Genomic DNA, 27072 nt, shown 5'->3' on the forward strand with positions numbered 1-27072 from the left:
GACAATTATCGTCTGCAAAGCGAAAGTAGAAAATCTCTTCCATAATAAATCGAGATACTGAAAACATTCCGCATTTGGTGTGTTGACTTCGTGGTTGTATTACTATTACCTGATTATTTTATCATTTTAACGAATTGCATCAATTGGTTTTCATTGTTTTAATTGGTAGTTGGTTTTTAATGGCAGACAGTAACTCAATGAACAATTTACTTACTCCCATTGGCCTGAATCAGAATCAGACATGAATTCTTGCCGGCCAAAGTCAAAACAAGGCCAAGTGTAATGGAGCGATAGGCTCTTCTCCGTTTGATACTTTGCTGTCACTGTAGCTCACTCAGATTGGGAGGCCTTCTGAAAGCTCCTCTGTCTAGCATCTCTTTCAATTAGTATTTTCACCGTGGATTTTTTGTCAGGTGCTTATTTTATGGCCACCTCTTGAGTCTAGAACGTTATAGACGTCTAGTTATTGTATTGAGGAGTGGGCGCAAAATATAAATAAACTTAGATAGATCTCTAGATATCTACATATTTATTTATTTACTTATTAAAAAAATTATTGCTATTATTATTTTGCGTTTCGTTGACGATCACGGTGTCTGTTGTTGTTGATGGTGGCGAGAGAGACAGAGAGAGAGAGATATTCCTGGAACTTTATGAGAAATATTTAACTAACTGTAAATAATACAATAAACGGGAACGGAACTTTTCTCGTTAAAGCAATCTGACAGATAAGCTGATAGATTTAAAGATGTGAACGGATGATCAAGTCGGGGAGGTGGGGACGGGGAAATTTTCATGGATTGGATTGTGGTAACAAATACAAAACAAGTATCAGTATCAGACTTGAAGGAAAAGTTGAAATGTTCAAAATCTCAATTCTCAGTCACACAAAATGTTTCAATCATCACTCCCCTTTTTGCCTTCTCAAACTAACAAACTCATTCAACTTCAAGACATTCGACAACACACCATTTTGAACAGAAAATAATGTTGTGTTCAGTGAGGGTACAAAAAATAATTTTCAGAGATGGGAGGGCGCTTCTACTGCCTCGATAGTGGTTCCATGGTGGCCCTACTATTCGCAGTATTACTGCGAATAAGCACTTCATTATTTTATTTATCGAAGTGCTTAGGCTTATTCAGGTTAGGTACTTTGACTTTGATAACTCTTTTGGAACTTTGTTTTTAGCCCTTCACTGTTTTGGTCACAATGCGTTTTTGTGATCTACCTGTAAAAGATTCAGATGGAAATTTTCTGCCTGGAGAATTACAACAATTAGAACGATGGAAATAACATTTCGAAACTGTATTGAACAGAGCACCACCGAGACTATGTACAAACATCAGACCTGCACTAATAGATCTACAAATCAATACAGAACCTCCAACCACCAAAGAAATAAAAAGTGCAATTGAAAGTCTCAACACAGTCAAAGCAGCATATGAGGATCGAGTGACAGCTGCAGTGTTGAGAATAGAAAAGGAAATCACTCTCCTCTTGCAAGAGATATTCTCAGACATATGGAAATCAGAAGAACTACCAACAGAATGGAGTGTTGGATTAATTGTCAAACTGCTCAAAAAGGGAGGTCTATGTGATTATTGAAATTGGCGAGGCATCATGTTGCTTTCAATCACAAGGAAAATATTAAGCAGAATAGTTTTGAACCCTGTGTACTTATCAATAGAAACAAATCTCAGAAAACAGAAAGCGGGATTCCGAAAGGGCCTCTCATTCTTTGACCATATCTTCACCCCATGACAAACTTTCGAATAGTTGCAGGAATGGAATTCACCCTTATTTGCAAACTTCGTAGACTTTGAGAAGGCCTTCGATAGTGTCCACAGGCCAGCTCTCTGAAGAATTTTACGGCATTATGGCATTCCTACAAAAATGGTTAACATTATTCAAATGCTCAATAGAACCTTCCATGCCTAGGTAATTTGTGGGAACAAAGTGACAGAAGATTTTAATATTAACACAGGGCTGAAACAAGACTGCATTTTATCCCCTTTTCTTTCTTTCCTTACAATCGCCTTTATCAAGAAGGAATCTATAGAAAACAAGAAAACCGGACCCAGCTGGACATTTACGAAGACACTAGAAGATCTCGATTTTGCAAACGACATTGTACTTCTCACCCACAATTTCACAGATGTACAGTCCAAAACACAACTGGTTGCCAACAATGCCATTAAGCTAGGCCTATACATAAATGTTGAAAAGACCAAAATGATGAGGACGAATTCGAATTCAAGCAAAATTCTGAACATAAGCACCCAAGACATTGAGGATGTGAAACATTTCACCTATCTAGGCAGCAGGATTAGTCAAAATGGAAATTCCAAAGATGAAATCAAAGGTAGACTAACAAAAGCAAGAAGAGCCTTTTGGAATGCTCAGAAATATTTTGAAATCTAGGAAAATCACCACCAAAACAAAGCAACGTCTCTTCAAAACAAATGTGCTATCTATTCTCCTTTATGGGCCTGAATCATGGAAACTGACAGGCACCATCTCCAATAAGTTAAACACATTCCAAAGCAAATAAGGATCAAATGAAGGATCATGAAGATATTCTGGCCAAAAGTAATTTCAAACAAAGAACTGCTGAACGCACTGTAATTGAACCAGTATCTGAAACTGTATGGAGGAGAAGATGGAAATGGTCTGGAAATGTCCTCAGAATGGATTCGAGTGCCATTCCCAGGATAGCCCTCAGATGGACCCCCCAGGGAACGAGAAGTAGGGGCCACCCGCTGGAGACCTAGACCTGGAGGAGGAGCATCGAAAGAGAAATAAAAGCTAGTAGTTGGTCTTGGAGACAGATGAAAAAAATGGCCTTCAACCGAGAAAGATTGCATTCCACCGTGTCAGCCTTTTGTGTTGATCAAGCACCAAGAGGATAACTATTAGAATTTTTAAATACTCAACAATGAGAAGTCAAATTATTTGCAGGGAAACATAGTCTATTAAGAACAGAGCCTCATCTATTTTAATTGTTTATACTTCTGTAGTGTGGAAATTACCAAATATTTAGACGAATCTTTTGAGCCATCAATGCTCAAATTTGGTCTGCTATTAAAGTAGTTGGTGTGTGCAAATGCATCTGGTAACAGGGTTGTCAGATGGCAATTCACAATATCAAGTGACCGATTATTATGCCCCAGCAGATTTTCTAAAAAATCATTTGAGTCAATGGATGATAGAATTACCCTTAATTTATGAAACGTATATCATTTTGTTAAATATTTTTATCATTTTTAGAAGTGCCAGTAACTCTGTGCACATTTGCAAAAATTTTATATGGACTATTCGGAACAATTTTGATCAACAACCTTTTTTTTTTTTTTTTTTTTTAACAAAAGAAGAATAGATTTATTTTTTTATACATAATTAATATCATATATATTAAATAAATCTTAAACAGCTGAGGCAGCCATGTCGACTGCTGTAGTCATTGGTGGAGGGGTCAGTGGTCTGTCAGCAGCATATTACATCCAGCGATTTTTACCAAGGTTCAAGAAGGTAAGGAGCAGGCACATAGTGTTTTTTAATGTTTTTAGATGTATTTTCATTCTCTACTTTTATTATGACATCAGCTAACCCTGTACCAGCTTATAAATTATTTTCATTTGACTATTTATTTATATTGAAAACATCCCAATGTAAGAACTCTAACATAAGTATTATCAACACATGGTCACCATATATCCACTTGCCGTTTCACTGTACTCTTTAAGACTTTTGATATTATTTGCCAATTTTTATGTAATTTCTTTACATTGATATTTCTTTTATATATTACCAAATTGTGTTGTGATGCAGAAATATAATTTCCATACAAGGATGATTTAAGCATATCTAATCTTATCTGATTCCACATTGTCAATTTTACTGCCAAGTTTCAAATGGGCATTTTTTTTTCTCATATGAACTAGAGGTGGGGCGGGAATTGGATTTTTAGGGTCTCGCGAATACCAAGTCTTTTATGGAAAGGTCTTTCGAACTCCAAGCCTCTCAATTTGTTTTACTGTCATGGCATAAACGACACCTAGATGAATTGTTTTGTGTGTGCAAGCCATGTGGCTAAGTACAGCTCTTGTCAGTCAGAGAAAAAAAGACACAGCGATAAAAATAAAAAAACCCGAACAATAACCCCAACAACTTAACCTTTCAAAGGCGAAGTTCAATCTTACTTGGATCTAAAAGAAGATCTTACTGTTTTCATCAAAAGACAATTAATGGCAATGCAATTATAGTTTAATCGCAGCTTCGGTCGCAATGGTGGAAACGGTTCATTCTGCATTAAAAATAATATATAGGGATACTATTATTTGAAAACAAACAATCAGTGACACTGGCAAATGGTCCAGCATCCATGACTCACTTGCTAATCATAAAAAAGTAAATAGCAATCAGCAACACTGAGTTTTAAAAAATAGAAGAAATAGGGGGTGGGAGGGGGGGGGGGTTGAGGGAGAGAGCAAAACCTAGTAGCAATGTAACCCTTTAAAGGTGAAATCTGATCTTATTTTGACCCAACACCAGATCTTCCTGTTTTAGTTTTCATCAAAAGACGAGTAATGGCAAAGCGATTATAGATAATTGAAGTCCGAGTCGCGATGCTCCGACTGCTCTCTTGGTGGAAGCGCTTTGTAAAGCGCTTTGAGCACATTTAGTAGATATTGCGTTATATAAAGCTCAATTTAAAAAAAAAAACAACACAATAATAAAGATAAAAAGAAACTATTATCTGAAAACAAAAAATCAGCTTTGCAGTTAGGGGTTAAAACACCTGCACCACAAGCATCCATGTGACACTCCCATGTACTATGTTATCAGGCAATCCGTCTCTCTTTTACCTTCCTCCATGACTCCTTCCCTCATCCCTTATCCCTCCAATCTTGGAATTTCCTGCTGGATGTGAATTGGATTCAGTAGTCTGATGTCACACCGCCTGGCAACGGCGGCCATCTTGGTTCTAAACAAAGAAAATCATTACTTTTTATTCTTCATGCTGGCTAGAACTTTTCATATGTCTTGTGATCAGAATGTGTAAAAGTCAAAACATGATCAAATTTATGGGGGTTTTTTTCCTCTGGATACGCTTTTATGCTCGCCGGGGAAATATTTCATACGGCGTCCGTCATAAGGAAGGAAGTGACGTTACGACTATTGAAGACTATTGTTCTCTCTCTAATTCAATTAAAGCCAAGACATCAGGTAGCTTGTTTATAATTGGATGTGAATTGGTTTGAAAGCCATACGGTTTCGAGTTCCGATTCAACGTTTGATGAATCGCTTTACCGCAAGGGTATTGCGGACAGCGAGCTGTTCCAGTGTCCCACTACAGCTCTACTAATATGAACATCTACTTGCAATCAAGGATTTAGCTTATCTCATTAGGTCAAGAAAACGATGAGCAGCAACTTAATTGATGTAAATGTAGTTATATTTGGGGTTAATGATATGACCACATTGTTCTTCACATTTACACATATGTTTATTATTTTCGAGCAATGTAAACCATTAAAATTTCTATATTATTGACATTTTTATTATTATTATTATAATTATTATTTATTATTTATTATTATTATTATTATTATTATTATTATTATTATTATTATTATTATTATTATTATTGTTATTATCTTTATTATTTATTTTTATTATTATTATTATTATTATTATTATTATTATTATTATTATTATTAATTTATAAATATTATCATTTTAAATGTACAATAAATAACAATGTTTTTCTCCTAGGTTATTGTTCTAGAAAGCTCTTCCCATCTTGGTGGCTGGGTCAACACCACCATCAATCCAGATGGGGCTATTTTTGAACACGGACCACGCAGTCTACGGCCTGTTGGAGAGCAGGGAAGAAACACGCTTATGTTGGTAGGTTTTCTTTAGTCATGCAAGAATGAAAAATTAATTTGGAATCCTTACACAGGATCCCGATAGCTCAGTTGGTAGAGCACTTGCTTAACATGCAAAGGGATCAAGATATTGATCCTGGGTGTAGACAAAAAAAAAATTTCTGATCCCCTTGTCTACCCAGCAGTGAATGGGTAGCTGGGTCTGTTAGATCTGGTGGTAGGGATGATTCCATTATTATTAATATCAACAGGGTCCCAATAGCTCAGTTGGTAGAGCACTCGCTTCATAGTCAAAGGGACCGAGATCAATCCCGGGTGCAGTCCAGATTTTTTTCCTCACCCCTCTGTCCATCCAGCAGTGATTGGGTTGCTGGATCGATTACATCTGGTGGAAAGTACTTTGCGATAGACTAGTGTCCCATCCAAAGGTAGCAAGCAATTGCTATTGTCCCTTTCATGCTATAGAAACTGAGATCAACTCCTGCTCCATGAGGTTAATGGCTCTGAAAGACTGTTTTAAATATAAGTTTGCAACACCAATAAACCAGAAAGATTGGTTGACTTTAAGCAAGGTTGACTTTATCAACTATTAAGGAAACAGTCTCTTTAAGCAAGGTTGACTTTATCAACTATTAAGGAAACAGTCTCTTTAAGCAAGGTTGACTTTATCAACTATTAAGGAAATAGTCTCTTTAAGCAAGGTTGACTTTATCAACTATTAAGGAAACAGTCTCTTTAAGCAAGGTTGACTTTATCAACTATTAAGGAAACAGTCTCTTTAAGCAAGGTTGACTTTATCAACTATTAAGGAAACAGTCTGTTTAAGCAATGTTGACTTTATCAACTATTAAGGAAACAGTCTCTTTAAGCAAGGTTGACTTTATCAACTATTAAGGAAACAGTCTCTTTAAGCAAGGTTGACTTTATCAACTATTAAGGAAACAGTCTCTTTAAGCAAGGTTGACTTTATCAACTATTAAGGAAACAGTCTCTTTAAGCAAGGTTGACTTTATCAACTATTTAGGAAACAGTCTCTTTAAGCAAGGTTGACTTTATCAACTATTAAGGAAACAGTCTGTTTAAGCAATGTTGACTTTATCAACTATTAAGGAAACAGTCTTAGATAGACAGAAAACTTGCGACTACTTGAGGTGTTGACTTTAAGCACAAGTCGACTTTAAGAGTGTTGACTTTATGCAGATTCCACTGTATTTTTTTTTTTTAATATTTATTTTCCAGGCTGATGAGTTAGGACTTGCCGATGATATCCTCCCTGTCTCACGTTCTAGTCCTGCTGCCCAAAACAGATACCTTTATGTCAATGGTCAGCTCTGTGCCCTGCCCAATAGTAAGCTATATCTACTCCATCTAGTCAATTTTTAACTCACTCACTGAACCCTAACACCGTAGTTTACCCGGGTTACTTTTACCCACAGTGACCTTTACAAAAAGTTCACGAAGCTTTTACCCCACGCTTATTCATTACATTTTTATGAGATAAATTTTAGGCGTAGTATCAAGGCTAATGTTTTTAGTTTTTGTATGTTAATGATCGTTGAATAAAATTATCTACATTTTTTTTTCAATTTTGAAAAGTAGCAAAAATCTCTAGGATTGAGCGAGTTAATCTTTCCCTTTTATATCTGATGCAGTGAGATAACAATAAAACAGACAGGGTGGACATTATTGAATAAGCTTGACCAAATAGATTTTACTCATGACATGGCATGTCAGTCTCAAATAAATAGATATCGATAGTCAATGGATCAAACCTCTGAAGTCTACATACGAGTTTTGGGCACCATGTTTTATTTAATTTTGATGATTTCATCGGAGGTCTGATCCACCCGAAATTAGATAGAACATGGTGTGCACAGCTCATATGTAGACTTAGAGTTTTGATCCATTGATCGTGAAAATATAGACTTCAGAGGTTTGATCTGCCCAAAATTAGATAAAATATGGTGTGCACAGCTCATATGTAGACTTCAGAGTTTTGATCCATCGATCATGAAAATATAGACTTCAGAGGTTTGACCAATGATATGTGACCAACTGTCTCAATCCAGTATCGTGTTCGGAAGAATCTGACACGAAAATTTCGAATCAAACTCATTCTTAGTAAATTCAGTGCAGCTGAATAAGAATTATGAATGAAGGGTTTTAAACTGAAAATTTGATTTTTCTGATTAAATTGACATAAACTCTTTATTGACTTCAACTCAAATTAATAGAGATAGTTATACTCAATTTTGATAATCAATGCAGCTCAAATTGGAGTTATAGCAGTCTTACTGTTTGGGGGAAAATGTACTTCCTCAATCTAAAAATAATTCTAATTTCCTGTCATGATTGCAGGTTTGGGAGGGCTGCTGTGGAAGATTCCACCGTTCTCCAAACCCCTAGCCTTGATGGGAGCCCTGGAGCCTTTGAAGCCAAGAAGTCGGGACTCTGATGAGTCCATACACAGTTTTATCAAGAGGAGGATTGGGCGGGAGGTAGCATCTTTTCAAATATGTGTACCGCTGCTCAGATATTTAGATATCTATTCGAGGCTCCTCTTGCTCTTCTTCTTCCTCAAATAACCGATTGAGTTTTACTGTTGAAGTTCATATCGAAAAGAAAAAGTAAAAAATGTAATAATAATTACTCTCCCAATAGTCTCAGTAGTGACTGATAGCTGGCTCCTTCTTCTGTTTCTGGCAGAAAGTGCTTTGTGATAGATTGGTGTCCTGTTTGATTTGGTAGCAAGTAATTTTTATTATCCATTTAAAGGAATAGAAACCTGGTTAAATTTCTGTTCCACTTGTCTTAAATCTCTTATGGAACTTTTTTAAAAGAAATACTTTTTCATATTTGATCAATAAATGCAGGTAGAATTTTTGTATGTGTTTAATTTCATTTTGAATTTCAGGTGGCTGATTATGCAGTTGATGCCATGTGTCGAGGAATCTTTGCAGGGGATTGTCGTAAACTGAGTATCGAAGCCTGTATGCCTCCTATCCATAAGCTGGAAAAAGACTACGGTTCTCTCCTCATAGGGGCACTTTTTGGACCTAAAGGTAATTTTTTAAAGCTACTTATAAGGTTTTAAATGAAATAATTTTTTTAAAAATTTCCTTTATTTATTCAAAGGGTAAGTTTGTCTTTAGGTACAACCAACTAGATCTCAATAGTTGTTCAATGAGAAATTCAAGTGCAATGCCTTAATATACAAAAAGCACTTTGCCCATTGCTCCAGATGTTAACAATATTTATAATTCTTCCTGCCAATTACAATGAACTTTCTAGATAGATAGAGAAAGCTTAAATAATATTTTGATGAGGCCTCATACAAAACAAGTAATATTGGTTGTTGGCTCGGCAGAATCTACAGAGAATCTGACAGGCCTTCCAAAGTGGGCTAAGGAGGAGAAGTGGGCCACTTGGTCTTTAAGGAGAGGACTTCAACAGCTGACAGATTCTTTGGTGGATGCCGTGCACAATACACCAGGAGGTGAGGTCAGAACAAACAGTCCCGCCTTACGAATATCTCCTGTGGCCAGTGACAATCAGAAAGTGGTGGTGAGTTTATCGATATAATTTTACATGGAGCCTGTAACATACAAGAAAAAAACCATCCCAAAAAAATCAGTCGACATCAACTTGGGATCGAACCTCAGACCTTCTGATTACCGGTCAGACGTGCTACTATTACACCACAGAGGCTCCTGATAGTTGGGACAATTTTAATACCTATATTCTTCACGAGGTCGCATGTTTTACGCTGTGATCCCTCGCTTGCATCAAACAACACATACATTGAACACGAGAGGATGAGGACAAAGACATTTAAGTTGCTCCATTTTCTTTTTTTTTTCTTTTAATTTTCTTTTTTACTTTGTCTGGCACCTTTCATACACACTTGTTCAGATCTTTATCTTACACCAGTGCCTGCTCCTTAATTTCTTAATTTACTATGCAGATAACTGTGACAATCAAATTTATTTAAATTATTATGTTGATGAAGTGTTTACTGGTTAGTTATTTTTAAGATTGAACAAATATTACAGATTTGTGTGAATGAGAATGTAAGATAGGTGATATCATTTCTTTTAAGTTTTTAAATATTTTTAAATTAATGTTAAATTTTTATTTTTTTACTTTTCTCAGGTTACGACAAGTACAGATTCTATTGAAACAGAGTTAGTAATTTCATCCATCTACAGTAAAGGTAATAATGAATCTCTTATTGTGAAGACTGGTGTTTAGTCAGTTGTTTTTTAAAATTGAGTTATTATTATTTATTTATTTTGGTTTGCTATATATTTTTAAGGGTTTTACATGCCTCAACACATTTAGGTTGTATCAGCACCAGTTAAAAGACAGAAAATTGGAAAGTCAAAACTTTTAAATTTACAATGGCACACGAAAAAAAAGTAGGACAAAGAGAACTGGTTCAAATAGGGAACAGATGTGGATTCCAAGAGCACACTATCAGTATACTTAGATTGAGATTACCTAAAAGTCTCATGCAGACAATAGCAGAAAAATGACACTAAAAGAATAGAATCAGATGCTTCAAAACATTATTTTCGATACGAAAAAAAATGTTACAGTACATTTGCCTAAAATACTAAAAAGTTGGGAAGTTATTAAAATCTGAAAAAAAAAATTAAAGCAAAAAGTGGCCTTATCTGTTGAAATTGTGTCCGGATTTATGACATTCAAAGGATGAGAAATGTTGCATAGCACGGCAGACATTGAATTGTTAAATGAGATTTGTGTCCTCCTGATCTGTTGTAACTTAATCGTTTCCCAACTGGAGGAGAATGATCAGATTCGTTGACTTACTTTGACTTAAGCCCTTAAACCCCATCGGAGCATAGGCCATCATCGATGTTTCGCCATTTGACTATTCCTTGGGCTGTCTTCTCCACCTGCTTCTATGTGTAACTGCCTCTCCTTGCTTCCTCCACCGTGCTTCTTCGCCAACTATTTCTTGGCCTCCCTGGTCTTCTTTCTCCTTGGGGATTCCATAGTCAGAGCTTATCTTGTAATGTTGTGCACAGGTTTTCCATGTGTATGGCCTATCCATTCCCACTTCCTCTTTTTGATTTGCGTATTAATAAGTTGTTGATTGACAGCTTCTCAAGGATCACATTCGTTAGGAAACAACATATATTTTTCTCATTCAGATATGTTTTGTACATCACAGAATTTGAAGAAAAAATTGTTATATATAATAAGAACTTATTGTTATTTTGTAAAGCTTGTTTTACTGCACAAAATGATGTATTAGTATGTACTTATTACGTTTCTTGTGTTGGGTAGGTATGACATTGGTGAAAAAATTCTGAAAATGGTCGGTAAATTAGTTCTTACATCGTCATCATCATCATCATTATCATTGCCCTCATCACCCTGGGTCAGGGTATAGGCCACAGACAAACAGTTTCCATCCCTCTCTAACTTTTTAATCACATTCCATGTCTTATCACTTCTCTATATATCAGCTTTTTAAACTCTTCTGCATGTTCCCCACGGCCTTCCCCTTGATCTTCTGCCCCGAGGGTTCCAGTCCAATACTTTCTTTGTTATAGTGGAGTCATTCTTTCTAAGGATGTGTCCAATCCACCTCCATCGTATTCTTCCTATTTCCTTTCCTACTGGTTTCTAATGCGTTCTTTTCCATACTTCTTCGTTCTTAATCCTGTCCATCCATTTTATTCTGAGTAGCTTATGCATGCACCTGTTTACTAAAATCTGTGTCCTACTTATAAATACTTCTTGAAAAAGATCTGAAAAGGTATTTAGAAGTAAAATCGTCCTAACTATCGGGTAACCTCTATGGTTTCATGCACACTCTTTCATATCTTTATGTTGCATTTTGAAAAGCATGACAGATATTGAATTTTTAAATGTCATGTCTCGTCCAACATGTTAAGTGTTGCTGTTTGATAGGGAGCCCTTGTAAAATGCTTTGAGCATGTTTAAGGGATATTGCGCAGTATATATGTTCAAGTTATTAAAAAAAATTATTTGTTTGTTTACATGCTGTTCTTAGACCTTGCCCCACTGTAGCTTGGAAAGTTCACTGTTTAAACAAGTCTGCTTTGTTCATTTATCTTTTTATTTATTCATTTATTTATTTATTTATTCATTTATCTATCTATTTATTCATTCATTTCTTTATTTATTAATTCATTTATTTATTTATTTGTTTATTTATTCATTTATCTATTTATTTATTTATTTATATTTTTTAAATTATTTATTTATTTATTTTATTTTATTTCATTTGTTTGTTTACATACTTATTGTTCTCAGATTTGGCCCCACTGTTGCCAGGCAAGTTCAACCAGTTGAAAGACAGTCTATCAGAATTGGAGTCGGTGAATGTCGTAGTAGTCAACCTGGAATATAATGGGGACGTTCTACCTGTTAAAGTAAGTATGGAGAATACACTGTTTATGTGGATTCAATGGAAGTCTGTTTGTTAATGTCGTAGTAGTCGACCTGGAATAATGATTAATAATGCGTAATTTCTATGGTGCCCCTTTCCACAAAATGTGCTCGGAAGTGCTTATACAAAGACAGATATATATATATATATATATATATATATATATACTATATATATATATATATATATATATATATATATATATACAGTCCACTCCGGATAATTGCAACTCGGTTAATCGCAACATTTCCCAAGAAACGGAATAAATTCTATATAAAAGTCACTGGTTAATTGCAATAAACTTCGGTTAATCGCAACAAATTTTCACCCTCAAAAAGTGGTAAATTCAAGAAATCAATCAAACAAAACATCGTGATTAAATTTCATCATGGAAGAAAATTGACAGGTTGAAGAATTGAGAGTGAGCGGGATTTAATGCTTCAGTAGTGTGTCACCATTCTATTTGAGACAAAAGAGGGCGGGGCTTTGCAATATGGGTTTGTGATGTCTTCTGTGGCCATTAAATAGGAGGTGAAGGGGCTGTGCATACTTTTTACAACAGATAGACAATGACATTTGTAAAGAGAGACTGAGCGATATCCTTTGTTTTAGGATTGACAACTAACTGTGCATTGTGACAAACGAGTTTGGTGAGAGCTTATTGTCTCTCATCACGGCTAATCACTTTAACTTTTACAAATGTTGAGAACAAAAGAATGAAAGTTAATCCAATCTGAATAAGATGTCGACTTGCATCAAAGCTGCTTTTCGCTTGTCAAAATCTATACAGGGATGTCATATTGCTCACTCTGTGGTGGACTACAAACAACGTTTACAACAACATGTTTGAGTTAAGCATATATATGTGTAAAGTGTTGCAATCTTGGACAGGAAAATCAACTTCCGTTAATTGCAACTTTGGTTAATAGCAACATTTTTGCTGATCCCAAGGTGTTGCGATTGTCCCTAGTGGACGTATATATGAAATCAATAAAATCACTCACAGAAAACTGAAAGGAGGTACTCTGTCTTCAAAGAGATTTGAAAGAAGGACAGGGCATTTCGGTGTCTGGTGTCTGCTGAAAGGGCATTACACACAGAGGGAGCAGAATGTGCGAAAAATTTGACGTGGGAATCAAATTGATATAATGGGGATGTTCTACCCCAGGGAAAGTAAGTCTGGAGAATACAGTTTATTTGGATTCAATGAAAGTCTGTTTGTGACCCACACTCTCATTTTGATATTATGTTTGGGGTGTGCAGCTATGTAACCTTGTGGTATGACACTCGCTTTTGGATAGGAAATTCCTGGGTTCAAACCTCGCTCGGTGCATAGTTGAGTCCTCTGAAAAGGCTCTTTACTCACATTCTCTCACAATACACAGGTGTAAAATGAGTACTTAGCCGTTAACAGTGTTGTCTCTTTTGGAAAAAAAATTTATATTATTGCCTTTCAGGCAGCTTGTCTTGTCCTGTATGTTACATGCTACTGTTGCTGAGGGTCTCTTTGTAAAGCGCTTTGAACATGTTAAGTGAATATTGCGCTCTGAATATTGCGCTATGTAAAAGCTCATATTAAAAGATACTGAATAAGACTTTTAGGTCTAAGTTATGAAGTTTTCTTCGAATCACTCTGGGAATCACTTCATTGGTCATCCTGAATGTTCAGTTGTTCGAGCACTCGCTTCACATCAATGGGACTGAGATCAATCCCGGGTGCAGTCAAGATTTGTTGCTGACTTACCCCCCATGTCCACCCAGCAATGATTGGGTAGTTACGTCTGTTCAGTCTGGTTTAAAGTACTTTCTGAAAAGACTAGAATCCTCTCCAAAAGGTAGCAAGAAATTGCTACTGTCCATTTCATCTTACAGAAACCAGGATAAACTCCAGCTCCCTGGACCTAATGGCTCTGAAGGACTACTACACTCCATTCATAAGAGAACTCATTCCCAACATGTGCTTGCAAGGTCATGCAGTGGTATTGGGAATTCGAAAGGAGGTCATGCAGTGGTATTGGGAACTCGAAAGGAGGTCATGCAGTGGTATTGGGAACTCGAAAGGAGGTCATGCAGTGGTATTGGGAACTCGAAAGGAGGTCATGCAGTGGTATTGGGAACTCGAAAGGAGGTCATGCAGTGGTATTGGGAACTCGAAAGGAGGTCATGCAGTGGTATTGGGAACTCGAAAGGAGGTCATGCAGTGGTATTGGGAATTCAAAAGGAGGTCATGCAGTGGTATTGGGAATTCAAAAGGAGGTCATGCAGTGGTATTGGGAACTCGAAAGGAGGTCATGCAGTGGTATTGGGAACTCGAAAGGAGGTCATGCAGTGGTATTGGGAATTCAAAAGGAGGTCATGCAGTGGTATTGGGAACTCGAAAGGAGGTCATGCAGTGGTATTGGGAACTCGAAAGGAGGTCATGCAGTGGTATTGGGAACTCGAAAGGAGGTCATGCAGTGGTATTGGGAATTCAAAAGGAGGTCATGCAGTGGTATTGGGAACTCGAAAGGAGGTCATGCAGTGGTATTGGGAACTCAAAAGGAGTTCAGCAACCATATATATTATCAACAATCAAAAGAATAAGATATATGCAAATGTATAGATATATAGTATGTCCATGGTATTCTTCATATTTAGCACCCTTCACGATGCTTCATATATTTCCCCCTAGTAAGCCTTATGGACCAATATTTCATATCATGGAGTACAAGTACCGTTGAGTGTCCATTATTTTTTGTTACTTACAGCTTAACTCACACCTGTATTCTTCTGTCCTTTTGTTTATTATTAATATTATTATTATTATTTTTGCTTGCTTTTTTATTTATTTTTTTTTTATTTTTTGGAAAGGTGGGGGGGGGGGGGGGTGTTGGTCCTTTTTATTAGTAATGTTTTTCATTTTACCTTGTTTGTAGTATGTATAATATATGTTTTATTTTGAAGTGAAACATGTGCTACATTGAATCACTAAGGTTTCATATTTATATCTTTATTAATATTATTATTATTATTATTATTATTATTATTATTATTATTATTATTATTATTATTATTATTATTATTATTATTATATTATTATTATTATTATTATTATTATTATTATTATTATTATCATTATTATTATTATCATTATTATTATTCGATTGTAGTTGTGTGGTATTTAACGTTTTCTTATCTTATATTTTTCAGGGTTTTGGTCACCTGTTGCCATCAAAAGAAGGAGGACCTATGCTAGGGATTGTCTATGATTCTTGTGCGTTTCCTGAACACAACCGGAAAACGGCCAAAGGGAGTACCCGTCTAACAGTAAAGTATTTTTTTATTGATTTTTTTTTTTTTTTCAAAATTATCCTTCATATAAAGCAAGAAATGCAAATGTTTCTCATTGAAGCTCAAAGAAGTAAGACAAAAAAAAACAGTGAGAAAGGAGAAAAGAAGTTTCAGTTTATATCACAAAGATAAAGGTTTATGGTTCATTGTTTGTTCATCTATGCAAAGTTTGTTTTTTCTAAATATGTTACAGTGAATGACATAATGAGTCGGATGGTGAAAAGGTTTCAACTGAGATATTGCCAAGTTTAGTTAGAAGGTCTATTTTTATCAAAAATGAATTCTTGTCATAAATGATTAAATCAACCCTTTTTGTACATCTTCGGGAAATATCAAAGCTTAATTTCACTTCTAAATATTTTTTACAGCTAGTCAAATTGAAAAAATTATGAAATTTGAGAAAAGTTGCTGGATACCTTTCCCATACATCTGACCATAAATTCATGAAAAATCACCCCAATTTACTTCGAATAAAGATGAAAATGCTCTGGGAGCATATTCTTTCAGAAAATGCATTTTTTTAAAATGCAAATCCCAAATTTTCACCTTCCAACTGATTATGTCATGCACTGACACATATATTAAATTGATTTTTTGTATTCTAGGTTTTCAATGTTTTTTTTTTTTTTTTTTTTGGGGGGGGGGGGGGTTGTTGTTTTTTTGGGGAGTTTTTTTTAAATATAAAAGCAAAATTACAAACAGATCGGATCTAAACTGGACCATTCAATGCAATAGCTTCTGGATATCTGCGCTTACCGCCTGCCTCTCTTTATTGGGTGTGTGATGATTTGTGTTATGTCCGGGAGAGTGTTAGAGCAATATAGCCCGAAACATTAACATAAAGAAGAGAATAGAGTGGGACTAGAAGAATGATTGCAGATAGAGGGTTTCTGTTGTGGGTGTGTCTCGCGAACCACTGTGACGATTCAGGCTCTTCCCGGAGAGCGGTAGAGCAAGATAGCCCAAAATATCAACATAAAGAAAAGACTAGAGTAGGAATAGAAGAATGGTAGCAGACAGAGGGTTTCCAGTGTGGGGGTTCCCTCTAGACCAGGCCAATGCACAGGGGCAAGCCTAGATAGAGAAAGGGAAAAAGGTAGAAGAGCGTCGTTCTTCACGTAAAGTCTAGGGTAGAGAAATTATGATAATGAAAGAAGGGAAATCTAGATTAACAATGACGATACATTTATTACAAAAGCTAAGTTACATCTACAAGACAACTCTACTTATCCATCCATTCGGCTTGTCTTTCTCCTTTCCCCCAGGAATAAAGAACATCCCAGCACATATAAATAATAAAAAATAAAATAAAACACATCCGCCGTACACAGTATCGTGTCCAGTCAAGAAAATTCAAGAAAACTCCCTCTTTCCCTCCTCGTGGATCACTTTATATAGCAATGGTTCGAACCCCCTGGTTGGGTGATCGGAGAGTTCAGATAAACTAGCAACCTGAGGAGGGTTCAGTCAACTCTGGACTCGAGCGGGTTATGTCCTAGCAACCAGTGCCAGGGCATAACAGGTGTTTTAAATTTTTGTCCATCTTTTTATAAAATGTAGTTAAACTGTTTATTATAATGTATTTTACTACATCAATTTAATGATAAAAACTTTATGCTATAAAGCCAAAAATGCTTTTACAATTTTTTTTTCACATGACCATATAACAAGCTTTGAATAGATTTCTTATTATAACATGTAAAAGTGCTTCTTTCTCTGTTCTATTTTTTACATATGATTTGTTACTTTACAAATATTTTCCATAAGCATATTTAAGATTAATCTCAAATCCCATTGAAATATTTAGAATTTGAAAGGTTACATTGAACATGAAAGTATGGAACAAATTAAATAATCAAAGATGCCCCTGAGCTTGGTAATTTTAGGAAACTTCTGAAAACATTCCTATTCATAGTAATAGTATTTGCACTTGAGATTTTATAAAGCGGAGTGTCCACTAAACATGCTCAAAGTGCTTTACAAAGGGTCCGTAGCCAACAACAACACTTAACATGTCGGATGAGACACGATGCGTGTTAGGTGACATTACAATTTTTTCAGAGACAACGCTGCTAAGGGCCATGTACCCATTTTACACCTGAGTACGGTGAGAGAATGTGAGTAAAGATCCTTCTCCAAGGGCTCAACTGTGCACCGCTCAGAGGACTCAAACCCAGGACCTTCCAATCTAAAGGCGCATGCCATACTGACATAGCCGCACTTGTGGATTCAGCATGCTACATAAATTAAGTATTACTTTACATTACATTGCTATTTATTTGTTTATTTTACATAATTGTAGGTGATGATGGGAGGTGCCTGGTACAAAGACCTGTTGACCTCTACGGGTGATCTGCCCCTGTCCCAAGATCTTCTATGGATGGCTAGCCAGGCTGCTTCTAAACACTTAGGCATTGCTGGCCGGCCTGTTAGATCTCATGTGTCTTTACAAAAGGTTAGTTCTTCTTTGTATTAAGAAGTATAGGAGGCATGCGTTTAGCTCTCATCATAATTGTAATATGTGGCTTTATGATCTTGTGGTATGACACTTTGCTTCTGACCTGAACGTCCCTTGTTAGAGTTGATCATAACAACATACCTGCTAACCCTTCTGCTATTGGCGGAATCATTCCTATTTTTACTCTTCCATTTTGTACTATTCCGCCATTGTCTCTAAAATTCCGATTTACAAAAGTGATGATACTGCTAAGAATAAAAAAGAGGGGTAAAAAAAAAAGGGGGGGGGGGGGGGGGGGGGTAAAAGAGGTGAAATTACTATTTTTTGTCTCAGATTCCTATTTTTAGGCGCCCTGATTCCATTTTTGGAATGTGAAGGGTTGGCAGGTCTGTAACAAGAAATGAAGTGAGTAGAAAAGTGTCAGAAGACAATAGAGAATGAAAACTTTTGCTGCAATGGGGAGTCGAACCCACGAACTGATTGTTACGGTACCTTCTCTTGGTCATGAAAGGGATGCTCTTCAATCAACACAAGCCACCATTCGAAAAAGTCGTTTCAACCGTTGTAACTATATTAAGCCCCTCTCACGACTTTTTGAGGTCATGAGGTCAACACACAAACACCACGGAAGTTTATTGGCGAGCTTCTCGTTAAGCATATGAGCTCTATTTTCAACACAAACATATAACACAGATTCGATTGAGTCATTAAATAAGCTCCAATATTGGGTGAATATGATTAATTCAGATAAATTTTCTGAGTTGATCTTCTCCCTGATTAGAGTCCGATTTGTGGATGGCTACCCAGACTACCCTTGTCAATTCAAATTCTTGAGCTAAGATGGAAATCATTTTTGGTCACATTCTATGTCATTAACCAGAAATTCCTGCCCCAGGCTTAAAAAAAAAAAAAAGGACAGCAACAACAATCATATTACCTTGGTGGCTTGTTCAGCTATGTGGTCTTTTGGTATGACACTCGCTTTTGGATCGGAAGGTCTTGTGTTCGAGCCTTGCTCAGCGCATAGTTGAGTCCTTGGAAAAGACTCTACTCACATTTTCTTCACCGTACTCAAGTGTAAAATGAGTACCTGGCCGTCAACAGCATTGTCTCTGTCAAAAAAAAAAAAAGGTATTATCGCCTAAAAGGCATCATGTCTCGTTTGTATGTTACGTGTTGCTGTTGGTCAGGGACCCTTTGTAAAACACTTTGAGCATGTTTTATAGATATTGCGCTATGTAAAATCTCAAGTTTACCACATCTCACTCTCGATAATGATTTGTAACGATTCGATGACAAAACCAGATTAACAGAATTAACATCACTGGTAGAGCTATCAATATCAGAAAAAGGGCACAATACAGAGACAGTTGGAGGATCTTCACTACAAGAATAAGGAGGAACGGCCAAAGCTCTGAAGTCGGATGACATTGAAAGCAGAACGATTTTAAGTCGAAGTCATCTGGCAAGGTTGCCAATTTTCCGTATACATTTACTTTTACAGAATTCAGTATGTTATGAACCCTCATTATATTTTTCAATCACATGCTAAACAGAAGACAAAAAAAAAAAAGTACATAATGTCTTTTTACTGGAGTTCAGCACTCAGAAAAGGGTCGGTCAATGTGTTTGTGTAAAAGTTTAGTCAATTTTTGCCTCCTGAATTGGCAACCTTAGTCTAGGCTACTTCTATATGTTACCCTTCGCCTCAAAACGATATTAAGTCGGGTTGGTAAAGATGTTGAAAATTGAATTTATAGCCAGAAATATCAGACTTGTGTTGGGTTTATACGATTTATTGAGGAGAATGGATACCATATTTTAGGGTGCTAATGCCAACAATTTATATTTTTGACCAGTTTTAACATTAAAGTCAGCTTTTAAGCATTTGGTTCGTTCCGACATAATACCGTTTTGAGATGATGGGTCACATATACTTAGCCATCCCTGGCTGACCTGTTAGATCTCATGTCTTTACAAAGAGTTTGTGTGGATGTCTCTGTACAAATAAGTACAGGGGAGTGTTTAAACCTCATTTTAATTATTTTGCACAGCTTTGGAGGAGAGGAGTTATTGAACCTTCAAATCCCGTAACATAAAAAGCTTAAATCAAGTCACCCAGGCTACTTATAAACACTCAGGCATCCCTGACCAGACTGTTAGATCTTATGCTTTGACAAAGGGTTAGTTCTGGTTGCCGCTGTATAAAAAAGTACTGTCTTGTGTTTAGATCTCATCTTAATTGTTATCCATTGCTTTGTAGTCTTCAGGTCATCATCTTTGCATAAGGCCCATCGTGTCAATCGACTCAAAATTCACAAATCCGTCATGAAACAAACTAACATTAAACATGTGTGTCTGCTATCTGAATTGTGTTCTGTGCTCTGTTGAATGTTTTTGTATTTTCTATATATAAAGTCATTTCTGGTGGTAATGTATTCCATTTGCGAATGGTTCTGGGGAAAAGACTAAATTTATATGTGTTATATGTTTTTGAAAATGGTTGTATGTATTATTTGATACTGTGTTTTCTCTTGTATTGTTTGATGGTCTTTTTATGTAGCCTGGGATCTGAATCCCTGATGATGGGTTGTTGACGGATTTCTGAAATATTTTAATGTGGAAATACTTCCAAGTCTTGTAAGACTTTGGTGATAGTCCTGTTGTGGGTGGTGCAAAGATTTTAGTGCCTGGAAAAGGCTCTCACTGATATTCATTCTTTCACTCGGGTGTAATATGAATAATATATTGCTGATAACAGCGTTGTGTTTGTATTTTTTTTAATGTAAAAGCTCTGTTGCTGTTAGCTTGGAGCACATTTTATTAGTTCTTTCACAAAAGCTTGTCTTTTTTTTAATATAGTTATTGCATCTCAACCCCTTTGGGGTTTCTGTTTAGGTTCTTTTTTTTTTTCATAACTGATAGTTGTTTGTATTTTGTTTGGGTTTTTAAAATCTTTTTTTTAAATTATTGTTTTGTTTTTAAACTAAATAATATTGAGAGCAGCATTTTGCATTAAAATATAAATGATCTCAGATGTTACAGGATTTGTCTTAATTTGATCAATAGGTTAGATAACAACGAGGCAGCTGCTGTGACAATTTTAGTATAATATTCTTCTTTGTCTGTGTCAAACTTGAATTTCCTCTTATGACTGTTTTCAATTAAAATTCAACTTTTCATTTCAGAATTGTATACCTCAGTACAGAATTGGACACACCCGATGGGTTGCCTCCCTTGAGCAGACTTTAGCCCAGTCCGGTCTCCCCATCGTTCTGACAGGTGCCTCGTACAAGGGACCTGCTATCAATGACTGCATAAACAACACGAGGAAGTCTATAGAAGGCCTTAGGGATAGATTTCGTTAACCATTTTTGCCAAATTTTACTTACACATATCAGTCAATCAAGTCCAGCCGCTGGGTGGGATGTCCGACCTCCCATAGTGGGCAGGAAAGTCACTTCACTGTGTCTTCTATACCCCTATATCTGTGTTCTAACTTGCTTTCTGTCTCTGTCTTGGAATGAGATTACTTGGTTTTGACTTGTCCCTGGACAGGGTCCTTGGTGGGGAGGGAAACAGTCAAATGTGTTATAGTTTTGGTAGTTGATATTTTTTGTTCCTTGTAAATCATCTCCCTGTTATGCATTGTTATATTTGTTGTTTTGAATGTATAATGTCAGCATTGGAGTGTGTTCCTCTTCGTGGGATCCTATGTTTGTGTCCAGATGAGACTTTTAGGTGATCTCAAACTAAGTACTTTGATAGTGTGCTCTTGGAATCTACATCTGTTCCGTGTTTGTACCACATTCCCCTTTTTCTTACTTTTCTTTTGTGTTTTTACTTGTAAATCTATAATTTTTTTTACTGTCCCCTTTTCTTCCTTTTTACTGGCGCTGAAACGACAACTTAAACGTGTCACAGGCACAGTAAAACACTTAAAAACAAACAAACCAAGTCCAGCTGGGTATTATTGGACAGGGTACACTTATTAGCATGTCTGATAGTTAAGCGCAACTATGGGCTTGTTTTTCACATTGTTGCAGACAGTGAAGTATGTTTTGTGTTGCGGGTGGTTGGATGGGAGCATCACCCTTGAATCATATACCTATGATGTTCGCATGGGTGTACGATCCGATAGTGATGTCGTTTCTTCTTCTCTTTACTAGCCTATCCTGCTTCTTTGGTTTGTGATTGTATTTTTGACAGGGGATATTTTTTTTTCTGTAAATCTTCTGCCTGTTTGTTCTTGGTTATTTATAATTTAGCTTATGATATCTTTAGGTTATGATTTTGACTTACATTTGTATTATTTTTGTTAGATTGCTTGTTTTTTTGTTTCAGCGGTCTCTCATATAACCTCAATTGTGTTGGAAGAGACCTAAAGCAACAAACAAACAAACAAATGTTTTATGTTATTTGAAATTAGTTCTATTACAACTATGAGCCTATGGCAATTTTGGGTTATCAGACCTGCAAATAACTAACTACACGTTGGTATTGGATAATAGCAATACTTTTGAAGTGATTATTTTTGTTGCAATCAAGCAAAGTTGTGATAAAGCTAAAATGCTAAATTTAGATTTATTAATTTTGTTGTTTTGTTAATCAAAAAGAAGGGTAATCAATAATAATAATAATAATACACATTTTTTATGCCCTACTTATTCTGATGTATGCAGACTTTGGAATCATTATATAGTGCAGATCTGTGTATAAACTCGTTTTTAAACAAAGTTTTCCATGATGGGGCCTTCTTAAAAAAAGCAGAAAAAAATTATAAGTGGCCGACAAACACCTCATCCTTTATCTGGCCTCCTGTTTCGTGTGCCACATCTGGAAAGGTTAGTTGTAGTTAACTTTTAACTTACAGTCGTAATTATTTAATCTAGGTGCGGTAAAGGTGGGTGGTGGAAGATGTCTTCTTCTATTTTTTGCCCATTATTAGCACTGATCACAATGTCTGTAAAAAAGTCATGTTAGAAATAATGTATTGATTCTGAAGATCAAAGGGATTGTATTGATCTTGTTGGTCATTTGTTCTGTCAGTATTCTTTCTGGGCTTTAATATAGCGTAATATCCACTAAGCATGCTCAAAGCGCTTTACAAAGGGCCCCTGACCAACAGTAACACGTAACATGTAGAACGAGACATGATGCCTGTCAGGCGGTATTACAAGTTGTTTTTTTTCTGACAGAGACAACACTGTCAGCATCCAGGTATTCATTTTACACCTGAGTACGGTGAGAGAATGTGAGTAAAGAGCCTTTTCCAAAGACTCAATTATGCGCTGAGCGAGGCTCGAACCCAGGACCTTCCTATCCGAAAGCGAGTGTCATACTACAAAACCACATGGCCGCATTTGTTGACAATTGAAACAGTTTTATTTCCTTCTCTGAAGTGGAAATTATCAACTTGTTAGCTTTCAGGATAATAGAGTAGGGATCCTGTTAATATCATTGTTGCCTACTTGTTGTCTATTGTGAAAATTGGCACTGATGTAACCTAAATGTGTTGCAAGCGCCGTAAAACCCTTAAAAACAAACAAAATTATTTTTTTATTTCCTATAAAATTCATTCATCGTATTAAAATATGTATTAGTTGTGTAATAAGTTGCATTAAAACAACTGCTACTACTATAGGTTTCAGTTGTAGTGAGTCGTTCTTATAGCTTAACGGTTGAAAAAAATTATATATAAGGAGGATTGATACTACGTTGAATTCATCCAAAAATTCCAGATGGGTTGCAACAGTATCAGGTGTTGCACTGTTTGGAGGTAAGACTGGAAGTTTTTTGGAAATAATATTTCATGACAACAACCATTTCGATCTGTATTGATTTGTAATGATCATACTGCCGCCACTGCTACTGATACTACTAGCACTATTACTACTACTACTACTACTATAACTACTACCAGTACTACTACTACTACTATAACTACTACCAGTACTACTACTACTACTACTATAACTACTACCACTGCTACTACTACTGCTACTACTACTACTACTACTACTACTACTACTACTACTACTACTACTACTACTACTACAACTACTACCACTACTACTACTATTACTACTACTACTACTACTACTACTACTACTACTACTACTACTACTACTACTATAACTACTACCACTACTACTACTACTACTACTACTACTACTACTACTACTACTACTACTATTAATACTAATACTTTTTTGTCATATGAGTTCGTAAGTTGTGAGTAAAATAAAAAATTGTTTTTGATGGACCAACTTTATGAAAATCATACACGTCTATTGTGAGATAAAACTTATCATGCCTTTAATTTAAATCAGCCTTTTTGTACTTCACTGTTATCATTTAACTATTAATTACCATCTATGCAATGCCTCAGAGATGGGGTTCCCTTCTGTGTTGTCTGGGTGGGGATCCTGACCTCCCATAGCGGGCAGGGAGGTACACACTGTGTCTTCTATCCCCTTATATCTGTTTTCCAACATGCTTTCTGTCTTTGTCTTGGAATGAGATTACTTAGTTTTTTTCCTGGCCCTGGTCGGAGTCCTGGCTGGGAGGGAAACAGTCAAATGCATAGTTATTGTTTTGGGAGATGATATTTTTTTCCTTGTAAATCATCTCTCTGTTATGTATTAGTATATTTGTTATTTTTTAATGTATAATGTAAGCATTTGAGTGTGTTCCTCTTTGTTGGATTTTGTGCTTGTGTCTGGATGAGACTTGTTGGTGATTTCAAACTAAGTACATTGGTGGTATGCTCTTGGAATCTACATCTGATCCCTATTTGTTCTCAGTTCCCTTTGTCTTACTTTTTCTTGGATGCTTTAATTGTAATTCTAGAACTTTTTACTATCCCATTTTCTTCCTTTTTACTGGCGCTGATATGACCTAAATGTGTTGCAAGCGCCGTAAAACCCTTAAAAACAAAAACAATAGTGTTCTATAAATATAATCGATTATTAATCATGCCTTGTATCGTTCCAGGGTTGCCAGATTCATTTTGTTGGGAATGCCGAGCAAGTCAGAGAAAAATGCCAAATGTGTCCTGGTAGAATCAGTTTTTCTTATAAATTTCACGACAGTAGAAATCAATCTTTTATTTTTTTATTATTTTTTTTATTTTCTTATCCCGACATCACTACTTATACTTGCAAATATAATGGTGAAATAGCATATGATGTGTAATTAGTGCTGTTTTGTATTTAAGATAATTGAAAAAGTTAATTTAAACGCCAAGAAAATTTCAAACTAAAGTTTTCCATGCCAGAGGACTTCAAAAAGTTAATGACAAGTTTGTAGTTTTTTCGGTTTGGCATGAAAATGCCAAGCTGGCAAATTGTGCAGTTCAAATGTTGGGGTGTAACATTTTATTTTTCTTGACACAGTTCAGCAATGTGTTTTTCATGAATCGTCGTCATTGCCCCAAATTGAGAGGCTTAAACCAGACTTTCCTGAGAGAAATGATCACTTTCTTCTTAATCTCCTGTTGTGATCATTTCCTTTCGCTTCATGTGATATAAATATTTTCAGCAAAATATATATAAGTTCAACTTGTCTTATTTAGAATTTTCATGCTTTTTTGTTTTGATTTTTTTACCTGATATTTTCTTTGGCAAAAGTAGTTTTCACAACAGTGCTATTTTACTTTCGACAACTTTCTTCAAAAAATAGCATCTGTTTTTTAATAAAAAATGTGAAAATGCTATATGCTTGCCAGAGGAATTCATTACACAAAACTTGTTCACCGTTTTGTGACTTTTTTTTTGTTGTAAATAATCTACAATTGTGTAAAAATATTCCCCCTTTCTGTCAACTGGCAATATTAAAGGGAAAAAAATATATAACAAAATAACCAAAAAAAATATGTCTAAGTAATGTTATTTATGTGACAATTTTTTATAATTAAAAATAGATAAATGGAATTGTTTGATTTTAATTATGACCAAATCTTCTCAGTGGTTTTATGGTGAAATAGACGCCTTTGCCTAAGATTGAAAATTTATTATAAGGACATAATTCCATAGTGTGCAGGGAGACACTTACTGTGTCTTCTATCCCCCTTTATCATCTTTCCAACATGCTTTCTGTCTTTGTCTTGGGTTGAAATTACTTTGTTATGTCCTGTGGCCCTGGCCGGATACCCTAGCTGAGAGGGAAACAGTCAAATGTATAGATAGTTTTGGGAGATGGTATTTTTTTGTCTTGTAAATCATCTTTCTATTATGCACTGTATCGTTTTATTTACATATTTACGATTTTGTATGCAAGAATCCGACGACTGGGTGAGGTTCCCGACCTCCCATAGTGGGCAGGGAGGTACTTGCTGTGTCTTTATTCTATACCCCTATACCTGTTTCCCAATATGCTTTCTGTCTCTGTCTTGGAATGAGATTACTTGGTTTTGTCCTGGCCCTGGCCGGATACCCTTGCTGGGAGGGAAACAGTCAAATGTATAGTTAGTTTTGGGAGATGATATTTTTTGTCTTGTAAATCATATCTCTCTGTTATGCACTGTATTGTTTTATTTACATATTATATATGATTTGTAAACATTTGAGTGTATTCCTCTTGGCGGGGACCTGTGCTTGTGTCTGTATGAGACATTTAGTGATCTCAAACTAAGTACACTAAGTACACCAGTCAAGGACTACGGCCATATATTTGCTCTTGGAATCTACATCTGTTTCCTTTTTGAACCAAATCCCCTTTGTCTCCCTTATTCTTGGGTGCTTTAATTGCAATTTTAGTTTTAGAACTTTTTACTATCCAATTTTCTTCCTTTTTACTGGCGCTGATATGACCTGAACAAAACAAAACAAAACAAATCACAAGTTGTACCTCATTCCATTTCTAACAAATGTCCATGTGGTGATAGGTGTTTTAAACAATTCAATAATCATTTTTTTAAAAGGATTAAAATGAATGTTCACTTCTA

At 35.8% G+C, this 27072-nt stretch overlaps 1 protein-coding gene across 1 annotated transcript; it reads left to right on the top strand.

Annotated features, from left to right (window-relative positions):
• On the top strand, positions 1 to 27072 carry LOC144956160 (protoporphyrinogen oxidase-like). Its single transcript, XM_078886548.1, has 12 exons — positions 1 to 77; positions 3432 to 3529; positions 5777 to 5911; positions 7132 to 7240; positions 8251 to 8390; positions 8807 to 8954; positions 9260 to 9456; positions 10045 to 10105; positions 12202 to 12320; positions 15527 to 15643; positions 17970 to 18122; positions 21314 to 27072. The coding sequence occupies exons 2-12, from the start codon at positions 3443 to 3445 to the stop codon at positions 21491 to 21493; spliced, it is 1446 nt and encodes a 481-aa protein (XP_078742674.1). The 5' UTR covers positions 1 to 77; positions 3432 to 3442; the 3' UTR covers positions 21494 to 27072.

This window comes from Berghia stephanieae, chromosome 10 (genome assembly GCF_034508935.2).
Source record: "Berghia stephanieae isolate SIO BIC M18660-M18661 chromosome 10, UCSD_Bste_1.3, whole genome shotgun sequence".
In the NCBI taxonomy this organism is placed as follows: Eukaryota; Metazoa; Mollusca; class Gastropoda; order Nudibranchia; family Aeolidiidae; genus Berghia; species Berghia stephanieae.